This window comes from Atractosteus spatula, chromosome 9, assembly GCF_055471065.1.
Source record: "Atractosteus spatula isolate fAtrSpa1 chromosome 9, fAtrSpa1.hap1, whole genome shotgun sequence".
NCBI lineage: Eukaryota > Metazoa > Chordata > Actinopteri > Semionotiformes > Lepisosteidae > Atractosteus > Atractosteus spatula.
Genome location: NC_142714.1, coordinates 11,030,175 through 11,055,884, shown reverse-complemented (window position 1 = coordinate 11,055,884; position 25,710 = coordinate 11,030,175). Strand labels below are relative to the sequence as shown.

The following is a 25,710-nucleotide window of genomic DNA, read 5'->3' as shown; positions in this document are numbered from 1 at the left end:
AGACTTGCTGTGTTTTCAACCGTGATGCATATCCCTAGTTAGCCGACTTCATGAAAAACGCAACTGAAGCCAAGAGACTCACCATAACAATGATCTCTTTATGAAAAGGCAGCAAGGTTTCCTGGTTTTTAACAAATGGGATATCACTGTTAGCTCAAATTCTGGAAATAAAAGGTCCGGATTTGAGTTGTAGTATCACATGGGCAAGTTTTAACGCCCATGTATTTGAAGAATGCAAGATGAAATGTGACAAGGGATTCAGAGAAAACAGAATTAAGTGAACGGATGGGTATTTCAGTCTGTTTATGAAGCATGGCAATCATAAATAAGGAATGCAAGGATATTAATAGAGATGGTGAAAGTATGCGGGAGACTTTCCAGGGACTGAAACACATTTGGAATCAATCACTTGTGCGGCACCTCAGTAGGGCTCTGCCACTGTAGATAGACTCAAATGAGACATTATGTAGATGGGTGTAGTTTGTGGGCTTTCAAATGATTGATGTCTGCGCTGTTCAGTATGGGGGCTAAAATGTGACTTCAAGTCTTTCATTAGAAACAATAAATAATTTTCCTGAGAGGCATTAAATACACAACAAATGAGTATCGGAACCCATGGCATTTGTTGCATTTTTAATGCCTCACAGTGTGTAATATCATGAAAATACACTTTTAGCCCATTGAATATAAATATGAGTATATTTGTATGCACAGCAAGGGTTGGAGAGAGGGAATTACAAGACCTTCATGAAGATGAAATAAAAATCTTGAAATTAATTTACAGACACTTCATTGAAAATGGAGTATAGGCCCATCTTCTCTACTGTCACATGAGGTACAGAAGTAGTACATTGCTGTTCTCCTAGGATTCAGACATATTATATGATCCTGATTTATAGAACTGGGATAGTCTTTAACTGGCTGAGCGTAACTTCAGTACAGCTACTTTCAGGATATGGTCACAGCTAATCCCTAAACCCTTTGATTTTCTTATTGGTTTAATGGATTTTTAATTTGGATTAATGATTGGAACGCAAATGGAAATTAATATTATCAGATGCATTTGCTGGTTTAAAGCCAATTCTATTGGCGTCATGTTGCACAGTGACTTATAGTGTATTTAGTATGGAAATATCCATGGCTAATTTGAAGATTAGGACATTTTACAATTTGAAATAGTGATAATGTTCTGTGAGGTTTTATTTTTTAAGATGGTTTAAGTTCTATTAAGAGTCAAAAGAGAGCCAGTAGTCTTTAGATATTGCTAAAAATATGTTATTATTACAATTATTAATACTAGTATCAACATGTGAGTTATATTCATTCTAAAATTAAAAAATCAAAGTATAACAGAAGTCTCAACATCAAAAAGCATTCTAGGATTTGGGCCAAATATTAATAGATTAAGTGAATCCAATCACAGAATCTCTGAGTATTTTTGTGCCTCCTGAAAATCCTGTCTGTACTGAGCTGTATTATATATTTTACAAGAAGGGAGTGTTGTTTCACCTGTCAATGGACGATAGTGAAAATAAACTGAACTGTAGATGTTTGGTTTATATGAGCGCATAAATACAAAAAATATGTACATGCTTTAGCAAATCAAATCATTTTTAGGCTCCGTGATGTCTAGTAAAATGCAATTTCATTAAACAAATATTAATTTTACTAGAGGACAGAAGAATCAGATTGTTCTATTGGAATGCCTTTAATATTTCTTTATTTGTGTTGCATAAATGCATCAATGGAAGCTAACCTCTTAACATAAACATATTTCCTGCTTGCATTTCTATGTAGTGAAAAGTGGGGTAAAAATACAGGAGTGCTCCATTAATGAATTTGCAATTTCAATCTTTTGTTTCGCACGAGTAGATTTGAGATTTTTTTATATAATGCTTTGGTTTGGTTTTGCCACACTGTTCATATCATTATCTTTTTCTCTTTCAGAAACTATTACAATCCCATTTAATTCAAACAATATAACTATGGGCCAAGCTACATGAAATTTAGAATAACTTTGAGTGCTACCGTGTTCTAAGTTATCAGTTACAGTAAGTGACAGCTGTGTGCATTAATGTAATTGTTAATATGGTTTAAAACAGTGCTTTTAAAAAAATTGTGGCACACCAACCCCTGCCCACACATGTACACATCACTTTAGCACACTACCATATTATTTAGATTATAAATAGGTCTTAACAGGGTGGCAACAGTGGTTTGCATTACTGCCTCACAGCTCTGGGGACCTGGGCTCAAATATGAACCTGAGGTGCTCTCTGTGTGGAATTTGTATGTTTTTCCCATGTTCATGTGGGTTTTTGCCAAGTGCTCCAGTTTTTCTCCCACAGTCCAAAGATATACTGGTAGGTTGACTTCTGAGAAAATTGGCCCTTATGTGAGTGTGTGTGTGGCTGTGTCTGTGTGTGCCCTGGCTGTACTGACGTATCCTGCCTTGTGCCCGTTGCTTGCCAGGATAGGTGCCGGCTGTCACCTGTCACCCTGTATTGGAAAAAGTAGTTATGAAATAGAGGGGTGGATAAGTCTTAATTTGGTCCTTAATCTGAGTTTTCCACAAAGTGCATACTGTAGTTGCTTCATCCTGACAGAAATTGATGACAGTGAAACACGGAGCTCGTGCTCAGCAACTCTCAGTAGTTTTGCTGTCCATCAAACTTGAATAACTTAACAGCAATGCATGCGATTTCCTAAGCTAAGACCACAGCCTCTGTCATGTCTGAGTATACTGAACGTGCAACACAACACTTTCCTTACTCCACAGCACTAATATGTACAGTATATAAACAATATTTCATTGATTCATTTTTTCTTTTTCAAAATTCTGTGGCACATCTGTTAATGACTGAGGGCACGCTACTTTGCCGCAGTGAGCTGGTTGACTAAACCAGTGCTCAGAAGATATTTAATGTATTCATAAAGTAGAAAAGGAGCCTGAACTTTTTTGTACATACTGAGCCCAGAGGAGAACTACTGTACGTGATTGAGTACAACTGATAATTACAGTATAAACCCAGATATTGCCAATATGTCCCTGCTTTCTTTGCAAGATGTTTAAGTCTTGTAATGTGTAGTGCTGATTTTGTCATCAGCCTTGTCATCATCTTTGACAACCTTCAATTCCTAAAGTGTGAGGGTGCAGTTTTCTGATCCAAGGACAGCCCATTACAGCACTCTACACTGTAAGCTTTACAGTTTTGAATGTTCTGGCAATTATTCTGTGCTTGTTAAAAGAGAAAGGTTAACAGCACTTGAAACAGAAACACTAGTTTAGTTGTGATTGTATCATTCTCACCTGAAGTCAATGTAGTGTTTCAAATGGTTAACACACTAAACTTCCTGTAACACTTCAAACTAAAGGGTGCCCACTCATGATGAAATCCTATTGGATACCAGGACAATGCCATTCTGTAATATATCGGATGTCAATATCTTCCGTACTTCAGATAATTGGAAAACGCAAAAAGCTTATTGTGATTTTAGAGTTTCTAAAAACAGGCCAAATTATAATAAATTCTTCTGTTTTCTTTGAACTGAATGCAAAATTCATCTGTCTGCTAATAATCTAAATTGCCTTTACTGCTGGTGACCACTCTTATATTTCTGAAAAAGATGACAGATTTTAACTTTCAATCTTTCAAATGTCATCAGACATTAAGGTTTTAATTATTCACTTGGAGGAAATGTCTTCCCATTTCTGTGTGTTAGTCATGACAAAAAACATAACAGTATCATCCACAATATGTACTGTACACATACATTTATGCTATATTGTAACATGACCAGATCACAGGGAAATATTTTTTACATTGCTTAACAGTCACAACATCCCATTTGCATGGTAATAAATGCTCAGAAAGTATTTCTGAACAGATCTGATTTCAGGGGCGGTTTGCCAGAAGACTGTAATTGCATTTTTCAAGATCGATCATTTCACCTGTTTAGCAAGATTAGTGTAAGCATCATTTAATTGTGTTTACTTTGTCCTTGTAGCATCATGCAGCTTATCACATCAGCAATCACATTATTATGCAAGTAATATACATGCACAGTAGCAGATAACTGGAGCAGTGGTTTTGGAATGTCGATCAGTACTCCTTGCTTACCCTCATTTTTTCTTGCTTTATGTTAGATGAGGTCATAATCTTCCCTAGAGGCAAATTCTTTGTCCTCACTATTAATGTCATGGTGAGTCATGAGAGATCCACCTCTCAGCCCTTTGTAACTGGCTATCCTTTCTAGATGTAGTAAATAAATAACACTCTTCACACTCTCATGTTTTTTTGGAGAAAATTGCAGAAAACCTCTTCCCTGAGAAGATAGCCCATTTCGCTAATCGAGACTGCAAAGAAACAATAACAATGTGTAAAACCTTAACCTCCACTGGATATTTCAGCTTCCCCTTTCAATTATTTTAATATCAAAACATTTCATAAATGCACCTAAATGTAAAGTATATATACTGTACAGTAGCTGAATGGTTCTTCATAGAAAACATATTGAAAAGACTCAGTTTGTTTGTGGTCAGGGTGAAATCCTCTATAAGAAATAAAAACATGACAATTTGCTGTGCTTTTCACTTTTCACATTTGGTCCATCTAGCTTGTTTAATAGTAGCTAATTGACCGAAACACTGTTTTCACTGTCCAAAACACTGTTTTCACTAGGAACAACAACTTACAAGAATGGAATGCTTTGTGTATCTGTGGAATACTTGGTGAGAATAGCTTGGCTTAACTCGCTGGGTAGCCTCCTGGCCACAGGACGAGGAGGATCAAACCCCATTAACCAAGGGGTATCTGCAAGGTGGAGGAGGATGCCTGAGACAAATGTATTTCTGTTCAGTATATAGTACTGTAGGGCCCCGACTAGCTCAGTTGGTAGAGCATGAGACTCATAATCTCAGGGTAATGGGTTTGTGTCCCACGTCGGGCACCAGGTCCTCCATGTTGGAGGTTGGGCACATGGATAACAACCCTGTCTTGTAAAAAACAAATGTTATGGAAACACCAACAGGACATGCTGGAAAGCATAATGGGCAAACATCCATCCATATAGTACTGTATGTAATGTAGCTAGTTGTGTAATGATGGTGATTAGGTACAGCTGTTGTTTAGATTGACTTGTCATCGTTATCTCTCCCGAACTTCTGATAACAACTTCCATTTCTTGAAAGAAGTCAGGTTATCGACTTCAACAACACAGCTGGTACACTTTTCTCCAGACTCGCACAACCCTCTGGGGTACACTTGATCCAAAGATTACTACTCAATTGCTGAGGAGTTACTCGCTTTTTTATTGTTCTACATGTTATCAATTCAAAAGCCTAGTTTTAAATCTTTGATAAACAGAGCGAGCCCTGTCACATATTTATGTTAAAGTAGTGGGAGTAGCTCATGCACAACATTATCACTTTATACAATGGCTGTACAGATAGACTGACCAACAAAATTACTTGGCTGACATCAATGTTCCCTCTAATTTTTCACACCCTGAGCAAAACATGTCTCATGAGCATAAACTTTACATTGATCATTCTGCCAGGATCATTTTAATCTACAATATATCATGCTCACTCTTCAAAATAGGGGAAATGTGGATGGTGTGTTATATGGACATCATAGATGTCAATTTTCGGTAGTGAAAGAATTCATAGCACCATGAAGAATGTTATACAGTATTTTGCAGTTGAGAAAAAGAAATAGTTTTAAAAAAAGTAGTTTGCTTTTTTCTCAAATGTACTGTCTCTTTTGGGCTTGTGCTGCTCAGTGTGCAAACCCAGCGGTTGTTTTAGATTAAGCTGGTGTGTATAACTCAACCTGAAAGGAAAACTTCCTGAAATTATAGAGAGAGAATCAATCATTGAAGCCCATGAAACACCTGTGTATTTATCATTCTAATTGCACACAGCTTTATGTAGAATAAATGTATACTGTACCTGAGCTGAAAAGGTTGTCACAAAAAATTAGCATTAATTGGATAATGGTGAAAATTAACACGTAGCTTTCCCCTTACATGATAGTGCATATCATCCTTTACTTGTCTTCTCACAGAATGTTAACTGATTTATTATCTTGGTTATAGTGGGATATTATATTTGGAAAAACTGAAACATACAGTAATTGTTAGTCCATTCCACTGCAATTTAACCACTTCAGTATATTCATTAGTCCCTCCCTGCAGGTACAGTATAACATTAATGTAACATGCATGCAGTCACATATGTATTTCAAATTACTGTCACAGAAAGTGGAGCATTAGGAATATTCCTATTATTCTTAATAAATTTAGAAAAAAAAAGTTGTGATCATTTGATTGCTAGTATTTTCAAGTGCAGGGTTTTGCAGTTTGACCACTGTATCAGTGTTTGTAAGACCATTCCCTGTGACGATCAGGGACTGAGTCACCACATCAGTACAGCTGCTTTTCATTGTTATTGAGTGAGTGGGAACTATGAAGCCGCTATCGAGCTTCTGCCCCTCGTAACAGTGGTGTTTTTCCCTTGTCTTATTGTGGCAGGCCAGCTGTGCCGAGGAAAGCAGTTGCACCTGAGATGCCACTAGAGGCTGTTAAAGTCTCTGTTGTCTGTACATGTACTGTACAGTATATACAGTAGGCTCACGTACTGCATTGTTTAATTAATTTGTGGAGGGTGAAGAGCTACATTTTTACATGGGGTCCATTTAAAACATTTGGCATATAAAGGGGCTCACATGGGCTGTTGGTGTCATGTGGTTTAGAACAGGATTTTCTGCCAAATAAAGTCTCCTTGCTCTATGTTTTGCATTCCATGATGAGTTATGTGTGCTCAGGTCTCATGAGCCACCTGTTTAGAAGGATGACTGGCATATTTATGGAAGCAATGCGGTCACAAAGGAGTGAAGGATAAATATAAATACAGCACTGTGTGGCATATCCTAATATTAAAACATAACTCCTGAGACCGCATTACAGTAAGAGCAAATTGCACAGGAGGAATGCTGCAGGTCTTGAAAAGTGTTAGGCGTTTACAATGAGACTGATCGGTGAATTAGAATTTAGTGTTCAGTCAGGCAAGATAGTCTTAATATAATCTGTGCCTTTTTAAATTTAGCATGCGCCACTGTTTTTCTTACTTTAGAAACCTGTAGGCATACTAAGATGATCTCAAAGACATCAAATCTTATATATAGTATCCTTAATGTTCTCCTTACATACTCATACAGTATAAGGTGCATACAGTATATAATTGATATGCATCCAAATTATAATCACTTACAAAGGTAAAAAAGAATAATTTCAAAAGTAATAGAAAATAATATTTTCAATTTTCTTCACAGTAGTATAAATTATTTTAGTATGTGTGATACAGTATTACAGTACTGTGTGTTCCCTCTGCCTCATTTTGTGTTTTTGGATGATCTGTTTTCTAATAATGCTAATATACACTAATATTTGCATTTATGAGTGCAATTTTTCTATGCCTGTCTTTCTTTGAGTGTATGACTGTTGTGATGAAGCTCAAGTGTAAGAGCTTCGATACAAGCCTGTGTCTATCAGCTATTTCTGCCCTGTCAGAGTAATTGTTAGGAACAGTAAGAAAAAAGCTCTTTGTTCCTAGTACCTTGGTCGTATACTGTACACTAGCTACCTTGAACAAAGAGCCCATTGACTTACTGTAGTTGTTTTTTTTCCCATTATCTTCTAATTGCTCTCAGTAAAGATACTTTGTGGGGCCCTGAAAGGATGTGTTGATGATCAGCACATTCTAATCAAGAGACCCTGGCACAGAAAGAGTAGGAATGAAACAAATGATTAAGTGGTTTACCTCCTGAAATGGTGCTGTCTTCTCACAAATCTCATGACCTCAATCTTTATTCTCATTCTTGTGTTTTTCAGTGCAAAAATGGATAGTCTTATTGATTTTTTGTTCCTGTTTGATCTGTTGGCCAGCATGCCTACTGCCTCACCTTTCTTATTTGCTCCACAACATTAACTTTTGATGCATAAATCTATTTGAGTTGTAATTTTAACAGTGACGGAATTTTATAGAGTGAATGAAATGGGCTTCTTCAGTGTTAGCTACACAATGTAGACACGTGTAGAAATGTGTAGGTGGAGAGACAAAAGGGAGAAGGGATACACAAACTGAAGCATTATTGAAAGTACTTGACGTAGTCAAATTGTCATAGGTGTCTTTCTGCTGAGAGTGTCTTTTTATTTGTGTACATTCCGTTACTATTTAGTTACCTTTACCCTGTTAGTGAGTGTTTTTGCAGCTTCCATTTAATTAAAAAATTGTTAAGCTGAATTTATCCACTAAGTCATTGACTGAGGCAAAAGAGGGAAAGAAGGCTATTTGTTAGGATGACTTTTTAAGGAAATCGTTTTGAACATCTTTCTCCTTAAAATAATGTTTTACTGTTCATGCTCTGTATATGGAATGTCAGTTCATGATTTGTTTATGAAGTTCACAGGATATCAAGGAATAAAATGGCAATGTCCTGGTTGAATTTATTTAACTGTTGTCTTTGCTCTAAATATTTTACTTTGTTGAATTTTGCAGTTTCCCATCCTTAAAAATATAAAGAAAAGACTGTGGCTAACGTTTATTAATTGTCTTAATGAGTAGTTTTTGGTTCAGAAAGAAATTTACTACAATCCCCAAAGCTGTGAAAAAGTGCAAAATATATCAAGCATGTAAAAAAAATACATTTGTACCTGTTAGATACCCAATAAACAAGCCAGAGGTTACTGTTCTCTGAAGAACACATACTGTAATGTTGCCTGTACTTAGTAGGGTCTTTATCCAGTTACAGTACATTAACCATTGTAGAGTTTTGAATCTGTATTTTTTGTGCAAACATTCTAAACATCTGAACATGAGTTGTTTGAGCATTTTAACTTAATGAACAAAATACATTGATGTTATACTGTATAGACTGAAAAGCTGCTGATCTTCAGTGCTTTGAAAATTTCAAAGTGAATAATACCGATGAAATTTCTGAATCACTCATATTCATTTTTAACATATAGTAAGAGAGCGAGGAACATTTTCTTGTTTTCTTTTAAGTGAAATACGTAGTGAAAAAATAATGGGAAAGAAATAAAAGTGAAGATTTAAATAAATACTGTAGATTACCTTCAAGCACACTCTTCCTCTACTGTAAGACATAACTATTTTCTACCAGCAAGACACCTCTTCTGTGCCTACTGTATGTCTAGAGAAGTATCAAGAAATTCAAAAGGAAACTGAGATGTTCTTTCTTTGCCTATGAAATAATGTTCATGAAGAACTATTTTTCTCCTGGGCTGTTATGTAAATTTGGTTCATATCCCACACATTCATTGTCATATCCACATGGTGACCCTACTGATTCTCTGTGGAATAAAGCTGGCAGATGGTCTAATTAAGGTTCACATAATAAACACTTATATTTGTGTAGTGACCTGGATACAAATGCAGCTTCCATGATGTTGTTTCTCTCCAGAGTGTTTTGGTCCCAGTATGTTTTCTCCTCAGCTGAGTTTTCCCAAAGTTCTTTGCTGCCTTTCACCTTTGACCTTTCACAGGTCCACATTCTCAGGTTTCTAGATGGACCAAATGTGAAAAGAGAAATGAGAAAGATGAGACATGGCAGTGGAAATGCTAAAGGTAACTTGCCATGTGTTCAGAAAAAAAATTCATTGCATACAACATATTAATAAATTCTTACACCTATATGTAGGGTTTTTTGGACGCTCCACTCCAAGTGTTTTACAGGTAATGGGGACTCTCCTTCACCCCCACCAATGTGTAGCAAAGGATGATGTGACGGCAGCTAAAGTGCACCAGTACACTCACCACACACCAGCTATCAGTGGGGAGGAGAGCAGAGTGATGAAGTATATTCAAAGATGGGGATTTTAAGGTGATGATTGATAAAGGCCAGGGAGACATTTGGCCAGGACACCCGGGTAACCCCGCTACACGCTAAACACCCTGGGATTCTTAATGACCATAGACAGTCAGGACCTCAGTTTTATGTCTCATCCAAAACATGGCTTCTTTTTTTCAGGTGATAGAGTTGATAAACACAAGTAATTTCTGATAATTATTAATAATAGACAGATACTACTTGTATTAGGTCTCAATACAAACTTGAATATCTTGGTATTCTGAGAGGCATTAAAACCAAAATATAGGCTCATGAATCCAGTATTCATTTGTTGCATTTTAATGCCGCTCACTATATAATCTAAACTTAATTTCTGAGCAGTAGGCTCTTACATCAAGAACAGCCAGTTTTGTTATTTGAGGCACAGCAATGGTACATTACTTTAAGCGGGTAGCTGCTGTTTGAATACAGAAGCTATGTATCACATAGTTTATATTAAATAGCAGTTTATTTTCAAAATGACTTGAACTCCTCTCTTCCCACACTAATGTAATTAACCATGAAAATTCTCTTCTGTTTTAGCTTAAAGAAGCAAGCTTTGTCAAGCTACTGTACAAGAGACATATTTGTTGTTGTTAGCCTACTGTAAATTAACAATATTTAGCTAAAGTACTTAATGGTTTATACTTACTGAAGCATAGTGTATGCTTATAGAATCCTTGCATTCATCATTTAAATTCTTTTAACTCAATTTTGTGGTTAGAATTGTTTGTTTCTTTTAATGGTAAATGTAAACTGCGTATATTTCATGATTCTTTCCTCAATGATTTTTGTTTTGAGTGTGTTCTTCAGCTCAGTGGAAATCCATTATCAAGTACTGGTCTTGTAATTTAGTGAGCTGAAATTTTGATACTCCAAGGTAATATTTGACTTACTGGCATCAGTTGTATTCTGTATGAAACCAGTTTACAATTTGTGTGCTATTGATGTGTATCAACATAGTGAAGATTTAGTAAAGAGACAGTAAAGTCACAGTCAGGATAAACAGCCACAAGTATTTGTCATGAATAGAAGAAACACTAATTGTAATTAAACTGCATTACCTACATTGAATAAAAGCAGTAGACTCAATTAGGTTCATCTGCTTCCAGATTTTCAGATACACAGATGTCCTTTGATGCATGAACTGTTTAATTTCTTCAGCTTGTTTTGATGCAGAGAAGTTTGAACGATTTCTTTCATTTGATTATATTTTTTTCTCTGAATGTGAGTCACTCTGTTTATCAGGAATACATTTGAAGGACAACCAGAGGTCTATGTGCTCAAATGTGTGTCTGCACATCAGAGGGCAGTTCAGTTGAAGGTCCACAACCAAATAATTATGAGGCTATAGCCTTTAGCGTCTTTTTTCCACCTGATTTTTACGGTCCTTTTCTATACTGTAGTTATGAAATACTTTGAGGAACAACTTTGGGTTGGCTGTGAATAATCTGGGTCATACAAAATATAATAACTTGGGGAGGTTGCAGTTTTAAACATAGTATTGATACCTGTCTTTAGAGTAGCACATGGAATGGTTCTTTGGCTCTCAAGGTTCAGACTGGTAAATCTTTATCTAACTATTCTCATATAAATCTGGGATTCAGTCTGGATGACAATTTGGGTCTCAGTGAATTGGTTCTGCTGCTATTCATGCACTAGTAGGAGAAGAAGCTTTGATGGCCTGCCTGCCTGTTCTTAAGATACAGTGTGCTCTTTTACTCCAATGTTATTCCTGTACGTTTTGCAGACTTGGATGATCCTGTTGTGACAGTGCACCAGAGCATTGGGGAAGCAAAGGAGCAATTCTACTATGAGCGGACTGTATTCCTGCGCTGTGTGGCCAACTCCAACCCTCCTGTGCGTTACAGCTGGCGTCGGGGACGAGAGATCCTGTCACAGGGCTCAGACAAGGGTGTGGAGATCTACGAGCCTTTTTTCACCCAGGTAACTCAGCAATGATGCAGGCGTTTGAGCCATAGGTACTGTAGCTTCTGGCTGCGGTGGTGAGAAATCTGAATCTATCTCTTACTGAAACACTCAACGTTTATTTTTTTTCTTTTACATCCCTGGAGCTTAACTTGAATTCCCCTCTGTTAGACACAGAATAATCATATTTTCCTTATTCATATTTGTTCTGAAGATCAACCATTTAAAATAGCAAAGGAGTTCTGAAAACTGTTTTTAAATACATACAGTATGTGAATTCATGCCTGATTCGTGGGCTTACGTGTAATAGAAGGCTTAATTTAATAGACTTCTAAGAACACAGTGAATATTCTGCATCTATACCTACCACTGAAAAACATCTATATGAATAAATAAATATTAAATAAATAAATATTTGCCTCTGAAAACCAGACATGTTTCCCCCTTCTGTTCCTTCAATCAGCAGTATTATAGTGATGACATAAAAAAACATTAAATTTCTTTAATTATTTCAGTGAATTTGTCATTTTGCAAAATATGTTGTGCTAAAATAAGCTTTTACTTTATGTTAAATTAGTTGCAATATCCCCTCAGAGGTGTGAAATGTAAGATCTGGCTACAGTGGACTTCAAATGAGATACCAATTTGCTGACTCATGGATGAAAGACATATTCTTGTTCATGAGCTGATTTAGCCTAGGACTGACTGTAGCTTCGACTGTACATCATCTTAAAAAAGATATTTCAGTAATGCAAGTTCTAAAAAATGAGGCACAGCCCAGTTGCACAAGTGGAAATTCACACCCCTGCCAGTAAATGTGTTTGTAATTAGCAGCAACAGTATTGACATGCAGGTTTATTTTGTGTTCTTTTTTGATTCCCTGTGGAGAGTGTTAAACAACAGAAACGAGATGGCTGCATTTAAATATGTTTCATCATTAAATATCAGTTTACAATTAAACAGATCAAAAATACAAAACACGGGTAATGAGTTATACAGTACCCACATCTGAGTTAAAGGTTTTCTAAATGATCAAAAGTACTGGAACCTATACAATATCAGCTATGGTAGACTTTCCTATGCTGAGTATACAGTACACAAACAGCAAAATCGAGATATTCTAGATTGCCTTGTTTATTTTTTATTGTTTGCCTTTTAGAGGTAGAACATAATGGATGCTGGGAAATTCATGCACTGTGGTGTCATTCTTCCATGTTCCTGAACACTGAGCCAGCCAAAGGAATTCATGGAAAGTGTACTCTGATGTCAACAATTCAATGACTACATAATGCCAGAGGTTTTGATTTTCAGCATTCATTCTGATCTGCCTGCTTTCATACGGGCAACAGCATATCAGACATGAAGTTACATAGAATAAGTGGTCTTCTCACATTGACAGCTTGCAATACAGAAGACTGTCGAGGCCACAGATCAAATGGTTCACCTTACCTTGTTCTTTTAAGGCAACAGAATAGGGACTTGACAATATCAACAAATAATTGGCAACAATACAGAAGGATAAATTATCCTGCCGAGAGACCAGAAAAGGCAGACGTGTGAAAAAAAGACCATGATTCCTTGACTAATCAAATTATGTTTGACTAATAAAATGGAATTTGATAAATGACAGTGACTAAGGTCTATTACAATAGAAACTCTGTAATGTCCTATTTTTTTTTTGTTAGGTTAAAGCTTTAAATTAAATGTTGTAGGTTTGGCTTACAGCCATTATCATTATTGTGTTTATGCCTTGTTTCAAATCACCAGAGTTTCCCTTATGTTCTTCTTTATTCCGTACTCTGAACACTAAACAGCAGTACCCATACCACTGACCAAATCTCCTTTTATTGTGAAGCTTATCTGTTATATCACAGTTATACTGTAATTCTTGTCTGGAAAGAATATACAGTATGCATTGTAGTATCACCACTTGCTAACAGTCTGTGTTATAAATAGAACATTTAATGATATTAGGCAAGCTACTACTACAAGCTGAGTTATTTCTTCTTTATATCCCACATGTTCAAAATCTGACCTACACTGAACAAGAGAATACTTGTTAGGTTGATACTACTTCCCATTACATCATTCAGCTGTCCAAATGCAAGAGAAGAACATACTATAGAATGCTCTGATTCTAAAAGGGCTTTGGTTTTGATTTGCAGGGGGAAACCAAGATCTTAAAGTTGAAGAATCTTCGGCCTCAGGATTATGCAAACTACAGCTGCATTGCCTCTGTGCGAAATGTGTGTGGAATCCCAGACAAGATGGTCTTATTTAGGCTCTCAAACAGAACAGGTAAATTTGCAGGGCACAGCTGAACCCAAATGTGAACATGATGCTAAGAGTCAGCCATTTCCTGCTCATGTCTGCAGTTTTATTAGATCTGGTGTGAGTTTAATACATACTGTATCAAATATGGCTTTAGAAATCTGATGGAACCCTTGGACATCTTGGTGTGTTTTTTAGGGTTGGCACAAGTCTTTCAAAAATCCTTGAAATTTTAAATTGCAAATCTAAGGTCCTAAAATTATGTGACACTGAGAAATCGATGCAGTTGTCCACGTTAAGTCAAATAGTGTAATACAGAGATCAAGAGTGTTGATTCATTGATACAGCGAAAACCTGAGAGTGTAATGATGAACTAGGACCATGTGGAATGAACATTACAGGAAGTTCAAAGTAGAATAATCTGAATAACTTTAGTTTTTGACTGGAACCATGATAGTAAAGGCAAATTTGAAGGATTTCTGTAGAATAGCTGAATAATCATTTAAGGAGGAAGATGAAGAAACTCACAGATAGATCAGTCCTAGATTTTGAACTAGAATTATGAGCGAGATGACAAGCAGAACTGACAGAGGCAGTCTTAAACTTAAAATAGTTCACTGACAAAACTGATTTTAGAGTAAACATGGTAATATACTGAATAAAGTACATGTGTAAAACACTAATAACTGTACTATATGTTAGCTAACATTATATAAAGATTTGTAAATCTATTAATAACTCTTTATTTTTTAAATTAATCTAATTTTAAAATGCCTAGCATTTTAAATAAGGGCAGAAATAAGTCACTTTTGCAAAAACAGTGATTGGGAAGTCAGTGTCTCACTGTTCTGTGGTGAATGACTCAAATGTGAATGAAAAGAAAACAATCAAATATAGTACTACTGTATCTTTAGTGTTTGCAGTTGGAGTTTTTTTTTTACATTCAGTGCATGAAACCTGTTTTTTTATGCAGAGTACCAAACGAGTTTTACGTCTCGTGAGTTCAGTGCAGGCCGTGTGCAATTTCTCATGCCTCTCAATTCTCATGCTTTTCTCAAAATGAAGGTCGTTGTGTTCATTCATTACACAAAAGGAATTGCGCTGAGTTTTAGTCCAGGAGAAATCAAATCTATCACTTTAAACTTGCATTTTCATTTCCGTGCTGTTCCTGCAGCCTGGACCTTTTTAGCTTCAAGGTATACGTGACCCCACAACTGATCACAGGGAACCCAAGGACACGTCTTCATGTAATGACAGCCTTTCTCTCCATCTTTAAAGACTGTCCATCTTTAAGTTTACTAAGTAAACTTAGTTTATTTAAGTAAACTAAGGAAATGGTGCATAACCCTAAATGTTATTTATTAGCCCTTGCATTCAGTGTAGTGTAATGAAGTGACCCTTAGTGTGAAACATCAAGAGTAGGGCCAGGCATGTACAGAAAATCATTCTGAATACACTTTGGCCATTACTTTGGTCTGCCGGTCTACCCATTTCTCTCTAGACTGATGCTGCCCTTTCCCCAGCATAATGCTAATATCACTCCATCCACAACACGCGGTATAACTGCAACCCTCATCAGCCAATTGGGTGTGGCTGTTTGCTTGACGTGGGCCAAACAATCAGTTCATATAATATGCTTTTTCTTAACCAATAGGATGAAACAGTGGCGGTCACACTTTACACTCACAAAGTATTATGCAGGTTGTTGAAGCCCTTACCCTGGCTTCCCTACCTTAAACAGCTGGATAGGACCCTGGGATCAACTAACTTCTAACTACCAAACAGGCTCGATGGGCCAAATGGGCTCTTTTCTTTTGTAACCTTTCTTATGTTCTAATATTCTGCAGTTTGCATCCCTCTGCTATGATTTTCACATGATATTCAGACACCCGTGTGCCTGCTATTTGCTTTCATACGGTCATTTTCTATGAAAGAGTGTCCTGTAAAATCGGTTCTGTTCATCCTGATATTTTCTGGACATATTTCCTTGCCATAATGTGCCCATTTTTTAAACTTTTTAACCATTTCGAAGTTGCTTATTTCATTTTTTTTGTATTTGCGACCCTCATTTTTGGGGGAAAAAAAAGGTTAAGTAAGGTTAAGTAATTCTCAAAAAAACAGTTTCCAAGTCTATTGAGCTCACAAGAAAGAATCGGCAAGGAAAACTAAAAAAAAACCACATGGGGATTAACTGAGCTTCTGCTTAAAGAAGGAGACTCAGAGTTGCCATGTTTAGGATTTCCTACTCACCCCTGCACGTTCTACACTCTGTAATCCCTTCAGCAGTGCTGTGAAGTTGCAGCACTTAACCCCGCTTTTGGCAGTGATTTCAAGACGCATTACGAAAGAGGTGTATGAAAGCCTGGGAAGCTGTAGGCTAGGAGCCTTAAAAACACAGTTACGTGCTGATGGATCATTTTTAATACGAGGTGGCACATTCATTAGCATTTCTTGTGCATTTTGCCTGGTCTGTGACCCACCTTAGTGTTGATTTTAAATCTGGACTAAGTGCTCCGTGCCAGAGATAATACAGCAGCTCGGATAAAAATTGAGTGCTGCCCAGCAGGTTGAGCCTCTCGCACTACCGAGTGTGTTTAAACACCAGTCAATACATTGAGTCTTAATGTAGAAAGGATGTTATTCCGCGGAGACACGGTGCAGTCATACCCCCCAAGGTTTTGTCTTTCCCTGTCAGTCAGCCCGAAGCTGCTGTTGGAAATGCTCGGTAGCCAATGTCAGCCCCTCACTGGCATCTCTTTCAGCCTCGCCAACGATCAAACTGCTGGTGGACGACCCCATCGTGGTGAACCCGGGCCAGACGGTCACCCTGGTGTGCACCACCTCAGGCGGGGAGCCTGCCCCAGTGCTGTCCTGGGTGCGAGGCACCGGAGCCCTGCCGGAGAAGAGCGTGTTAAATGTGGGAACCCTCACCCTGCCGGCTGTCACCTCTGAGGATGCAGGAGTCTACAGCTGCGTTGCCAACAATAATGTGGGGAACCCCGCCAAGAAATCCACCACTATCATCGTTCGAGGTATCTCCTTTAAGTAAAGCTTGTCCAAAGTCCGTTCTGAAAGTATGGTTTCATAAAGTGCGTTGGCTTTTTTTTTTAAACTAGCAATGTAGAAATGTCCTCCTCGCATACCAAACATCTGTGTTCTAGTGTATATGGAAAGCTGACTGACTTCTTTGGCCACATTCCTAGTTGCTATTATTTTATTTAGAATTGCAAAATATCAAAATCACGTGCTACTATACACTGGGAGCAATCCACCACTAGATCAATTATAAGAAGAGAATTATTTTAGTCTTTAATATATTTATCACATAAATACCCACGATAGGCTTACATGTAAAGACGGTTAGCTTTTAGAAATGTGTCTGCAGAATAATCAGCAGCATCTGTTGCAAAGTAATCCATGAGCAGCCGTGATCATTAAGGCAACTGTGTAAACATACAGGGATACATCATTACCAGGGAGTCAAAGACTTCACAACAAGTTTCCAAGTGAAGACTTGAGGAGGAGTTTGATCCTCAGTACCAGGGAGAACTGCAAAAAAAATGTATTGGCAAGTTTACAACAGTCAAACGGAAGGCAAATGCACTGATCTGTACTTTTTTTAGTACAGATTTTATTACAACTCAGTGGCATGGTGGCGCAGTGGTTGGCTTTGTTATGTCCAGCACTGGGGCCGTACAGTACGTTCAATTCCTGGGGTGCTAGCTGCAAGCAGGTTGTATGTTCTCCCCGTGTTTGTCTGAGTTTCCCCTGGTGCTCTGGTTTTCCCACAGTCCAAGGACACACTGGTAGGTTAATTGACTTCTAGGAAAACTGGCCCTGGTGTAAGTGTGTCTGTGTCTGGCATCCTGCCTGGGGTGTATCCTACCTGGAACCCCTTGCTTGCCAAAATAATACCCTTGTCCCCCACAATCCTGTATTGCAGAAAGTGGTCAGAAAATGGATGGATGGATTTTATTAAAACCAGACACCGGGAATATCTACATACTTTGTGGGCATAGAGGGCCATGCAGCAAGAGAAAGTGCTCTCTATGCATTTCTTTAAAACAGAGCCATGAGCGTACCTGCACACTACTCATTTTAAGCACTGGAGAACTGGACATTAATAAAAATATTTGTACAAAGCAAAACATCAATCAGTAAAGCATGAAGCACACTCTCCTACAGGAATAATGTACATCTTTAAAAGTGAAGTAAAAAAAGTGCAGTTTCAGTGCGAGAACGTGTAAAAAGTGCTAATAAAACACTTTAAAGAATTCCATAGAATTATTTATATTTGAAAATTCAGGTGAAAATAAAGTCTGAATTTTATTTTGTATCCTTCCGTCTTCTTGAAATTTACACACTGTATATCATCTACCTCTGACTGTTCTTGGCTTGTCATTTGTTACTTGACGAACAAGCTGTGGTATAGATCAAACTAGTACATTCAGTGAAGTACTCTGATTCTGAAAAAAAAAGTTTCATATGATTCTTTGAAAAACGAGTTGGCAAGAACTAAAATCGAATCAATTGAATTTATCTAATACTGCCGCATACCATGCAGTATCTATTCACTATATTGAGCTGGTGTTGATTTCTTTTTTTCTGATTATCATCATCTGCCTCTATCCACAGTCTGCGACATAAAAAGAGCCTAGCTCCAAGTTTAGCATCATGATGTTCAAGCTAAACTAGTACAAAGCCACTAGATCCCATTTCACAGTTCCCTTGCAGGTTTAAAATCAGATCCTTCATGTGCACAGAAAGCTGTTTTCATAGCTAGAGGGTAAACCTAGTTCGTCCAGATGTTTTTTTCTTATCCATGGTTTGACTGTAAGCTAGTCAGATAAAACAGGAAACAGATTTGCATATGATATCCTTCCCACACTGAGAAAGTGAGTAAGATATTTACCGAACTTAGAAATACAGATACTAAACAGAGAAAGCTCCACCACAGAAGCACTTTATCATAAAATATGTTGCATTCATGCATTAACAGTAGTGTGTTTTGGTCTGATCTAAATTCTATAACAACGAGTTCTGTTTTACAGTCATACTGTTTAGAACCAATATATTTGTTTTGTTTTTCCTGTGTATTTTCATTAAACATTAGTCATATTATGATGTGTGGAAAAAGAGAGATGAAAAATGTGGTTTGATACTTTCTCTCCAGATGTTGATGCGTTTTCTCTAAAAACATTCCCGTCCCTTTAATGCACATGGAGTGTTAGGTTCTGTCACTGAGTATCAGTTGTGGTCTTTTGTTGAGTCAGTTCTTTGTATGAAACGTACAAATTTCCAGCACACCCCAAAAAGGAAGATAGAAAATATATTTTTCTAAAAGGAAATAAAAGTCAGTCAGACTGTATTTTCTTATAAAAGCTTTACCAAAATATTCACTAGAGAGACATGAAAGGCTTTTTGAAAGGTTTTCTTTAGCACTTGTGTTTCTAAGCAAGAGTTGCTACTGTATGTTTTTGAGACATAATAATCTCAGTGGTAAGGTAGTTTAAAATGATCAGTGTGCTGATACTGTATGTGGTATTTGTTTATCTGCATTTGGCAGCAAAGGCTGGTTTTATTTTTGACATATAAGTAAATATATTAAAGAAAGGTAAGGTTTATCTGGGGGAGCATACATTTTCAATCAAATACATATTAGCACTTATATGAAAATTGACAAGTTGTAAAGGCTTCTGAAAGTTTTTTTATGGATTGTAACGTAGGTGGGATACATTTTATACTCTGTGTCCATTGTGTCAACAGAATGAGATCAATGCAATACAGTATGACCTCATTATATACAGTACCTACTAAGAGCAGAAAGGCAAACGTACAAGTCCCCCCCCCCCCCAAAAAAAAAAGACTATGAAAGATGCCAGGGTTTATTACTTTCTAAGATCAACTTAGTACAACACACTCTCTTATACAGGCTTTTTATCTTCATTAAGATACTGTACATCTCAAAAGATCCAAAACAACCTACTGTACAAAACAGCTACCCATTCCTGGCCTTAATGCTTTATAACAAGAAAAAAAGCAAAAGGAACAGGTTTCTCTCACTTATTCTGATTTCTCACTCTGCTAACCTCATGTAGATTGCACTTTTGAAAACAAACATGATCGCTGATATTGCTACAGATGATCTGCAGATCAGTTCTGTTTATTTCTGTGTGGCTTTCTTTGTTACATTCACCAAAAATCACACTGCGTCACAAAGTGTTTTGGATTCAGTCCACATTTTTGCTCCTAATAATTTAGGAGAGGTAAAAAGCTGCTGGAATAATGTGAAGGTTAACTGGAATTTTGCTACAAGGTTTAATTTACCTGGATATCACACTTGCTGATGTGTGATCAGGCTCTTGAGAGAAGCCAGAAATCAAATTTAAATGAAAAATTCAAAGAGCTCACTTCACAGCCTTCCTTAGTCTAATGTCTTATGGCTTATGGTTTGCAACAGATGCTAGGTGAAAGTGGGGAATCTCCAATACAAAAGGTTTCTAAGCAGAAATAGTTAAACTAAAATAACCCATGTGGGCTGTAAGAAAGTATTTCTTGAACAGAAGCAGAGGAAAGAATTCATTATCGCCAATGTGGGTGAATGTACAGTAAAAATATGTAAGAGTTTCTTGAGCTGTCGATCATCTATGAAGCATCTCAGCAGGTTCCCATGTACAGCCACCTGTTTCTTTGTGGGTAATAAAGCAACTTTTCACTGAATGTAAGTGGAAGAGCCACCATACTTTGTATGTGAACACTTTTGTATTGATTTAATGACTTACGCTGTATGTGCTATATTTTAACAGGCACTCATTTTCAACATTGTGGAGCTCATTATCTACCAGCATGAGTCATAGCTGATGTACAGTAGGAGCAGAAAAAGAAAACTCTGGACACAAAATTGATGTCTGTTTTATTTTTTTTAAATATCCCAATGTTACCATTAAGTTACTACCTACTAACAACTGCCTTACATGAAAGCAAGTATTGCATTTGTTGTATCATTTGCATTTAGAGTGTCTGTATACTTAAGATGCCAACAGAAATTCATTCATATGAGAATAAATAACACATTGCTAACACTGGTTATATTCATGTCACCGAGACAGACATCCAGAACAAGATTTGAAATGCTCAGTTGTTCATGCACCTATTCTGTCCTCTTTGTGCTTTCTGAAGCTGTATGATTGATTAGAGACAGAAAGAAAGAGCATTTTCCTATTTGGAATTGAATGGAAAGTACAAGTATGCCTTGGCTCAAGCAAAGCCTGTAATTATTCTGAAGTTGAAACGGAAAAAAAGTTTCAAGGCCTCCTAGTAGGAAATGCTTGATAATTGCTCTGACATTTATTTTTAAGTGGAGCTGAAAGCAAACGCTGAGGGGAGCTTGGTAATAATAGAATTGTAGAAAACCTACACCAAGTCTGCACAACCTCAGAATTACACTTTAGCAAAGGGCCACAGAAGGAATCATGTGATGGCAGCATTTAATCCAGTCCCTTGTAATTGTGGAGGATTACAGCTTTCCCAGAGTTACCCATGCTTGAACATTCTAATGACATAACTTCCAGAACTGCAGAACCTAAATTGTACATTCAATTGAGAAGCTTAATAATATTCTGTACTATGTATTTTTAATACAAGCATTTTTAAAAAGCATTTGCATAGGTATTAGCATAGCTGTAATGTACTGTCTACATTGTGTGGTGTTGTCTGTTTTATACTGTATCATCTGCTGTACTGTTATTGTTTTGAGAGAGTGACATGAATAAGAATTCCAATGTACGGTACATGTACATTAGGCAGTAAACTCCTCTACTCTATTCTAGCAGAGAGGGTCTCAGGGTTCATGCCTGGAGGCTTGTACCTGGAGCGAGGTACTTTTCCAGTGCATCCTGCTGCATAAATTGGGAGCCAGCATTGCTGGTGGTAGGCTCTACAGTGGACTAGTGTCCCATTCACTGGGGGAGTCATATGCTTTCTGTTTGCTTAACACCATGGAAACCAATGCTAAGCCCTGGAATGAGGCTGTTGTGGCTTGAATGGGGAACTAAGTACCTAATAAGATAAAATCACTTTATTGGCCATATACAATTTCTTGCATTAGGAATTTGTCTTTTCGCATACCCTAGCTTGCTCTCCATGTGACACACGAAGCCTGGGGAGAGAAAGAGAGAAGCTTGGGGTCAGAGTGCAGGGTCAGCCATTTATACAGCACCCCTGGAGCAGCTGGGGTTAAGGGCCTTGCTCAGGGGCCCAACAGAGTAGGATTCCTCTGCTAGCTGTGGGTTTTGAACCAGCAACAGGCACAGATTCTTAGCCACAGTGCCACCACTCCGCCTTTTGAATGTATATAGTGGTACCAGCAGTCAAATATGTAATATTATTACATTTTATATGGGATGACATTTCATAGGCAACAGCACCTAAAGGCTCTTTACACTGTTTGGGCATCTCAAGGTCTTTTGGAAAAGAGGGAAGTATATCATGGCAAATATATTACAACCAATTATCAGGTTTAAATAAAAAAAAAGTAAATAAAAAAAGATAAGCCAGGGACATTACAATTACAAATTAGAGAATCAGTGGATATCAGAATAGAACAGCTACAAAATAAATATCACAAGATATGCATGATAGAGATAAAAGGTGAAACAATTGCTTGAGATAATAGATCTATACCATTAGGATGTGATCTACGACAGGGTGGGAGGGGTTCTGTTGTGTAATGACCTCTGGCAGAGCAATGATGAGAGGTTTCTGCTGAAGTTTCTCCTAGTTTCTCCTAGCGCCTAGCTGTCCTAGGTAGGAAAGTAAACCTTTTCAAATGATTCTTGTTGCTCTGTAGACATACAGCACAGAAGGGCAGGAGACACAATCAGACCCAGTGGAGTGCAGTTCTCACTGGAACTGGATCATTGTGGCTTTTGAAATGAGAATGTTCTAACATATCTAAGACAGTCACTGATGGTAGATCATGCCAGTAAATCACAATTATGCATGAGTTGTGTTCTAAAATTGTTCTATTTAAACTGTCTGGAATTTGTTTGATTCTACTGAGGGCTCTAATTTTTGGATGCTGTATAAGAAAATAACCACAGAATTAACTTTTACATATATTGTCCAAAAGGTATGTTTATTGTATGTTGGACTTCTGAAGTGCATGCCCGCTGCATATAGACCAACACTGCTCTGCGAAATTTATAGACATCTTAGACGTATTCAGGATTTACAATATACAGTAGGTATGTTTTAAGCATCAGCAGTGTACTCAAAGCCTCCAATATTTTGTTATTAATATTGCTTAGTTTCGGTAAAAAAGAATTGAAGCATGTCATTTAGTAATCTTAAATTCACATGGATTTAAATATTCAAAACCATGTTAGAACTACTCAAGGTAAACTGTACATTAACTTCCAATATCAAGTGTCATAGGAGTTGATCCATCACATTTACCAATCAAGTCTAATTGATTCACTGTCAGATGTTTCTCATCATGAACACCATTTGTTCCTCTCTATGTACAGTATCTATAAAGCTAAAAGGATACATTACAGAATTCAGCTCTGTGAGGACTGTTAGCTTCAGACAGAACAGCCTAAATAACTGTTGGAAATTGCCTTAGAATTGTTTCTGCATAAAAAGATAAATTTGTCAGGACTAACTGTTATCTTAAGACAAAATGTCTAAAATTACAATAGAAAATGCCTTTGAATTGTGTCTCTGCATAAAGAAGTAAATTGAGTGAAAACAGTAAACAATGCAAAACACAAAAGTGTCAAATACTTTTGCAAAGCAATCTTCAAGAAAGACAATTTCATGTCGATCTTTCCCTGCTGCCTGTATGGTTCATTTTGTTTGCTTATAGTAGAATTTCCAGGAGTGGTTTCCCATGCAGGTGCTGATGGACGGATCAGGTGGGTTCCGTGTGAATTTATTTGTGGATCTCTGCCAAAACTGGTCTGGGGTGGACAGCTTTGTGCAAGACAGATAATCAGACCCGCTTCAAGCAGAAGAACAGGATTTTACAAGCTGCGCTCCGTGGCCCTGAAGGATAGACAGATTAATTAAATTCCTTATTCCCCATGTGGAAGAATAAACAACTTTTCTGAAAAGAGTGGGGCTGCATTGCAAATATTAGCACAGAGAATTGAGATTTCGTAATGTCATACTTTTTATGCTGTGTACGCTGGCAGTAAAAAAACAACTGAAAATTAAGTTTAGAGGGAACTGAAGGAAAAGGGCTATAGAACTGTAAGCTGGAATGGATGGTGTTATTACCTGAAAGAAACATAATTAACTGGCAGATAGCAGTTTCACTATCAGTATCTCAAGGTTAGCTAGCTGACTGATCTAAAGTTCAAAGTATCTTTTGTTCTTATTTCTCAAAACTTAGTGCTGTGAAACTTTTTTTTTTCTTTTATATCTGGCTGTTTCATTTAATTTGCAAACCCTGGCAGGTTGTTTTCTGTGTGTTTCTTTTTCTTGCCTACAAAACAACACGGTTTTTAAAGTTAAGAAAAAACTGAGCTGTTTAAAAAGATCTTGCCAACGTTATTTGTCATTAATGGGAAATGTTTGGAATTCCAAAATCGTTGGAATTTTTCAAAGTAAATTTCTACTGTACAGTTTATACTGTAGTTGTTTCAGAAAACAGACGACAACATTATATGTGTTATCCATCGATTTATTATTCATCTCAGCATTATACAGTAAGCTTTAAAAGCTTTGTTATGTAAGAAGATATGAGCACAGATTTGTTTTCCCTCTAAAGCTTAAAAAAGCTAAACAATTATATTGCCAAACTCTGATATACCAGAACCCAGTACAATATCTGTTGTAAGACAGCATCGTACATTATCTAACTGAAAAAGTGATTATTTTTAATTTCGGATTATGAATTTGGTTGTGGCTATGAAGGGACTTTCATATAAAGATCTACTGAACAGCTTCTTTGATAATCATGGCAGTGGACAAGTCCCAGTCTCCACTACATGACCCGACCAGAAAGACTGAGTATTACAAACTGGCCATTTCATCGAAATTCAATGAGAACCTTATTCAGTTTTACTGACAGTTTGTGGACTCGATATTGAATGCGCGACATATTGAACAAAGCTTTGAAATAGGGCATTAATTTACAACGTTTCAGGATAGTTCACATAGTCATTTGTCAAGTCTCATGCTAAATATTAAAATGTTATCACCTTGTGTAATGGTCAAATAATTTAAAAAAAATCTAAATATTCAAAAATAAAATATTCAATGGATTTCCATTGTTGCTAATTTGAAAACCGCATCTGCTTAGATGTTGTTAATGTAGAACTGATGCAAACAATCTGTATATATACAGTATATTAAATTGTTTCATAAAAAAGATTTTAAAGTGTAATAAAGCACAACATAATCATGGTAAGAGCATGGTAAAGCAATAAAGACTGGTACTAACAAACAGGAAACATGGAACAACAAAGGTAATCCATGGGATAAGTACCTGTATGTAAACCATACAGTACATATTTACTGGAGTAAACGTTCAGAAGATAAGCTTACTAAAGGCTCTTGGTTTTACTCTTCATCCCCAGTGCAGAGATGTTAG

General features: G+C 37.0%; 1 protein-coding gene across 1 annotated transcript in view; it reads left to right on the top strand.

Moving 5' to 3' along the window:
• The window catches only part of mdga2a (MAM domain containing glycosylphosphatidylinositol anchor 2a), a 141,378-nt gene that overhangs the window by 17,432 nt on the left and 98,236 nt on the right, over positions 1-25,710 (top strand). Inside the window, exons 3-5 of the mRNA XM_088925161.1 lie at positions 11,662-11,858; positions 14,006-14,138; positions 16,874-17,143. Of these exons, the coding sequence (XP_088781287.1) occupies positions 11,662-11,858; positions 14,006-14,138; positions 16,874-17,143 (600 nt within the window). The remainder of the gene's footprint in view (positions 1-11,661; positions 11,859-14,005; positions 14,139-16,873; positions 17,144-25,710) is intronic.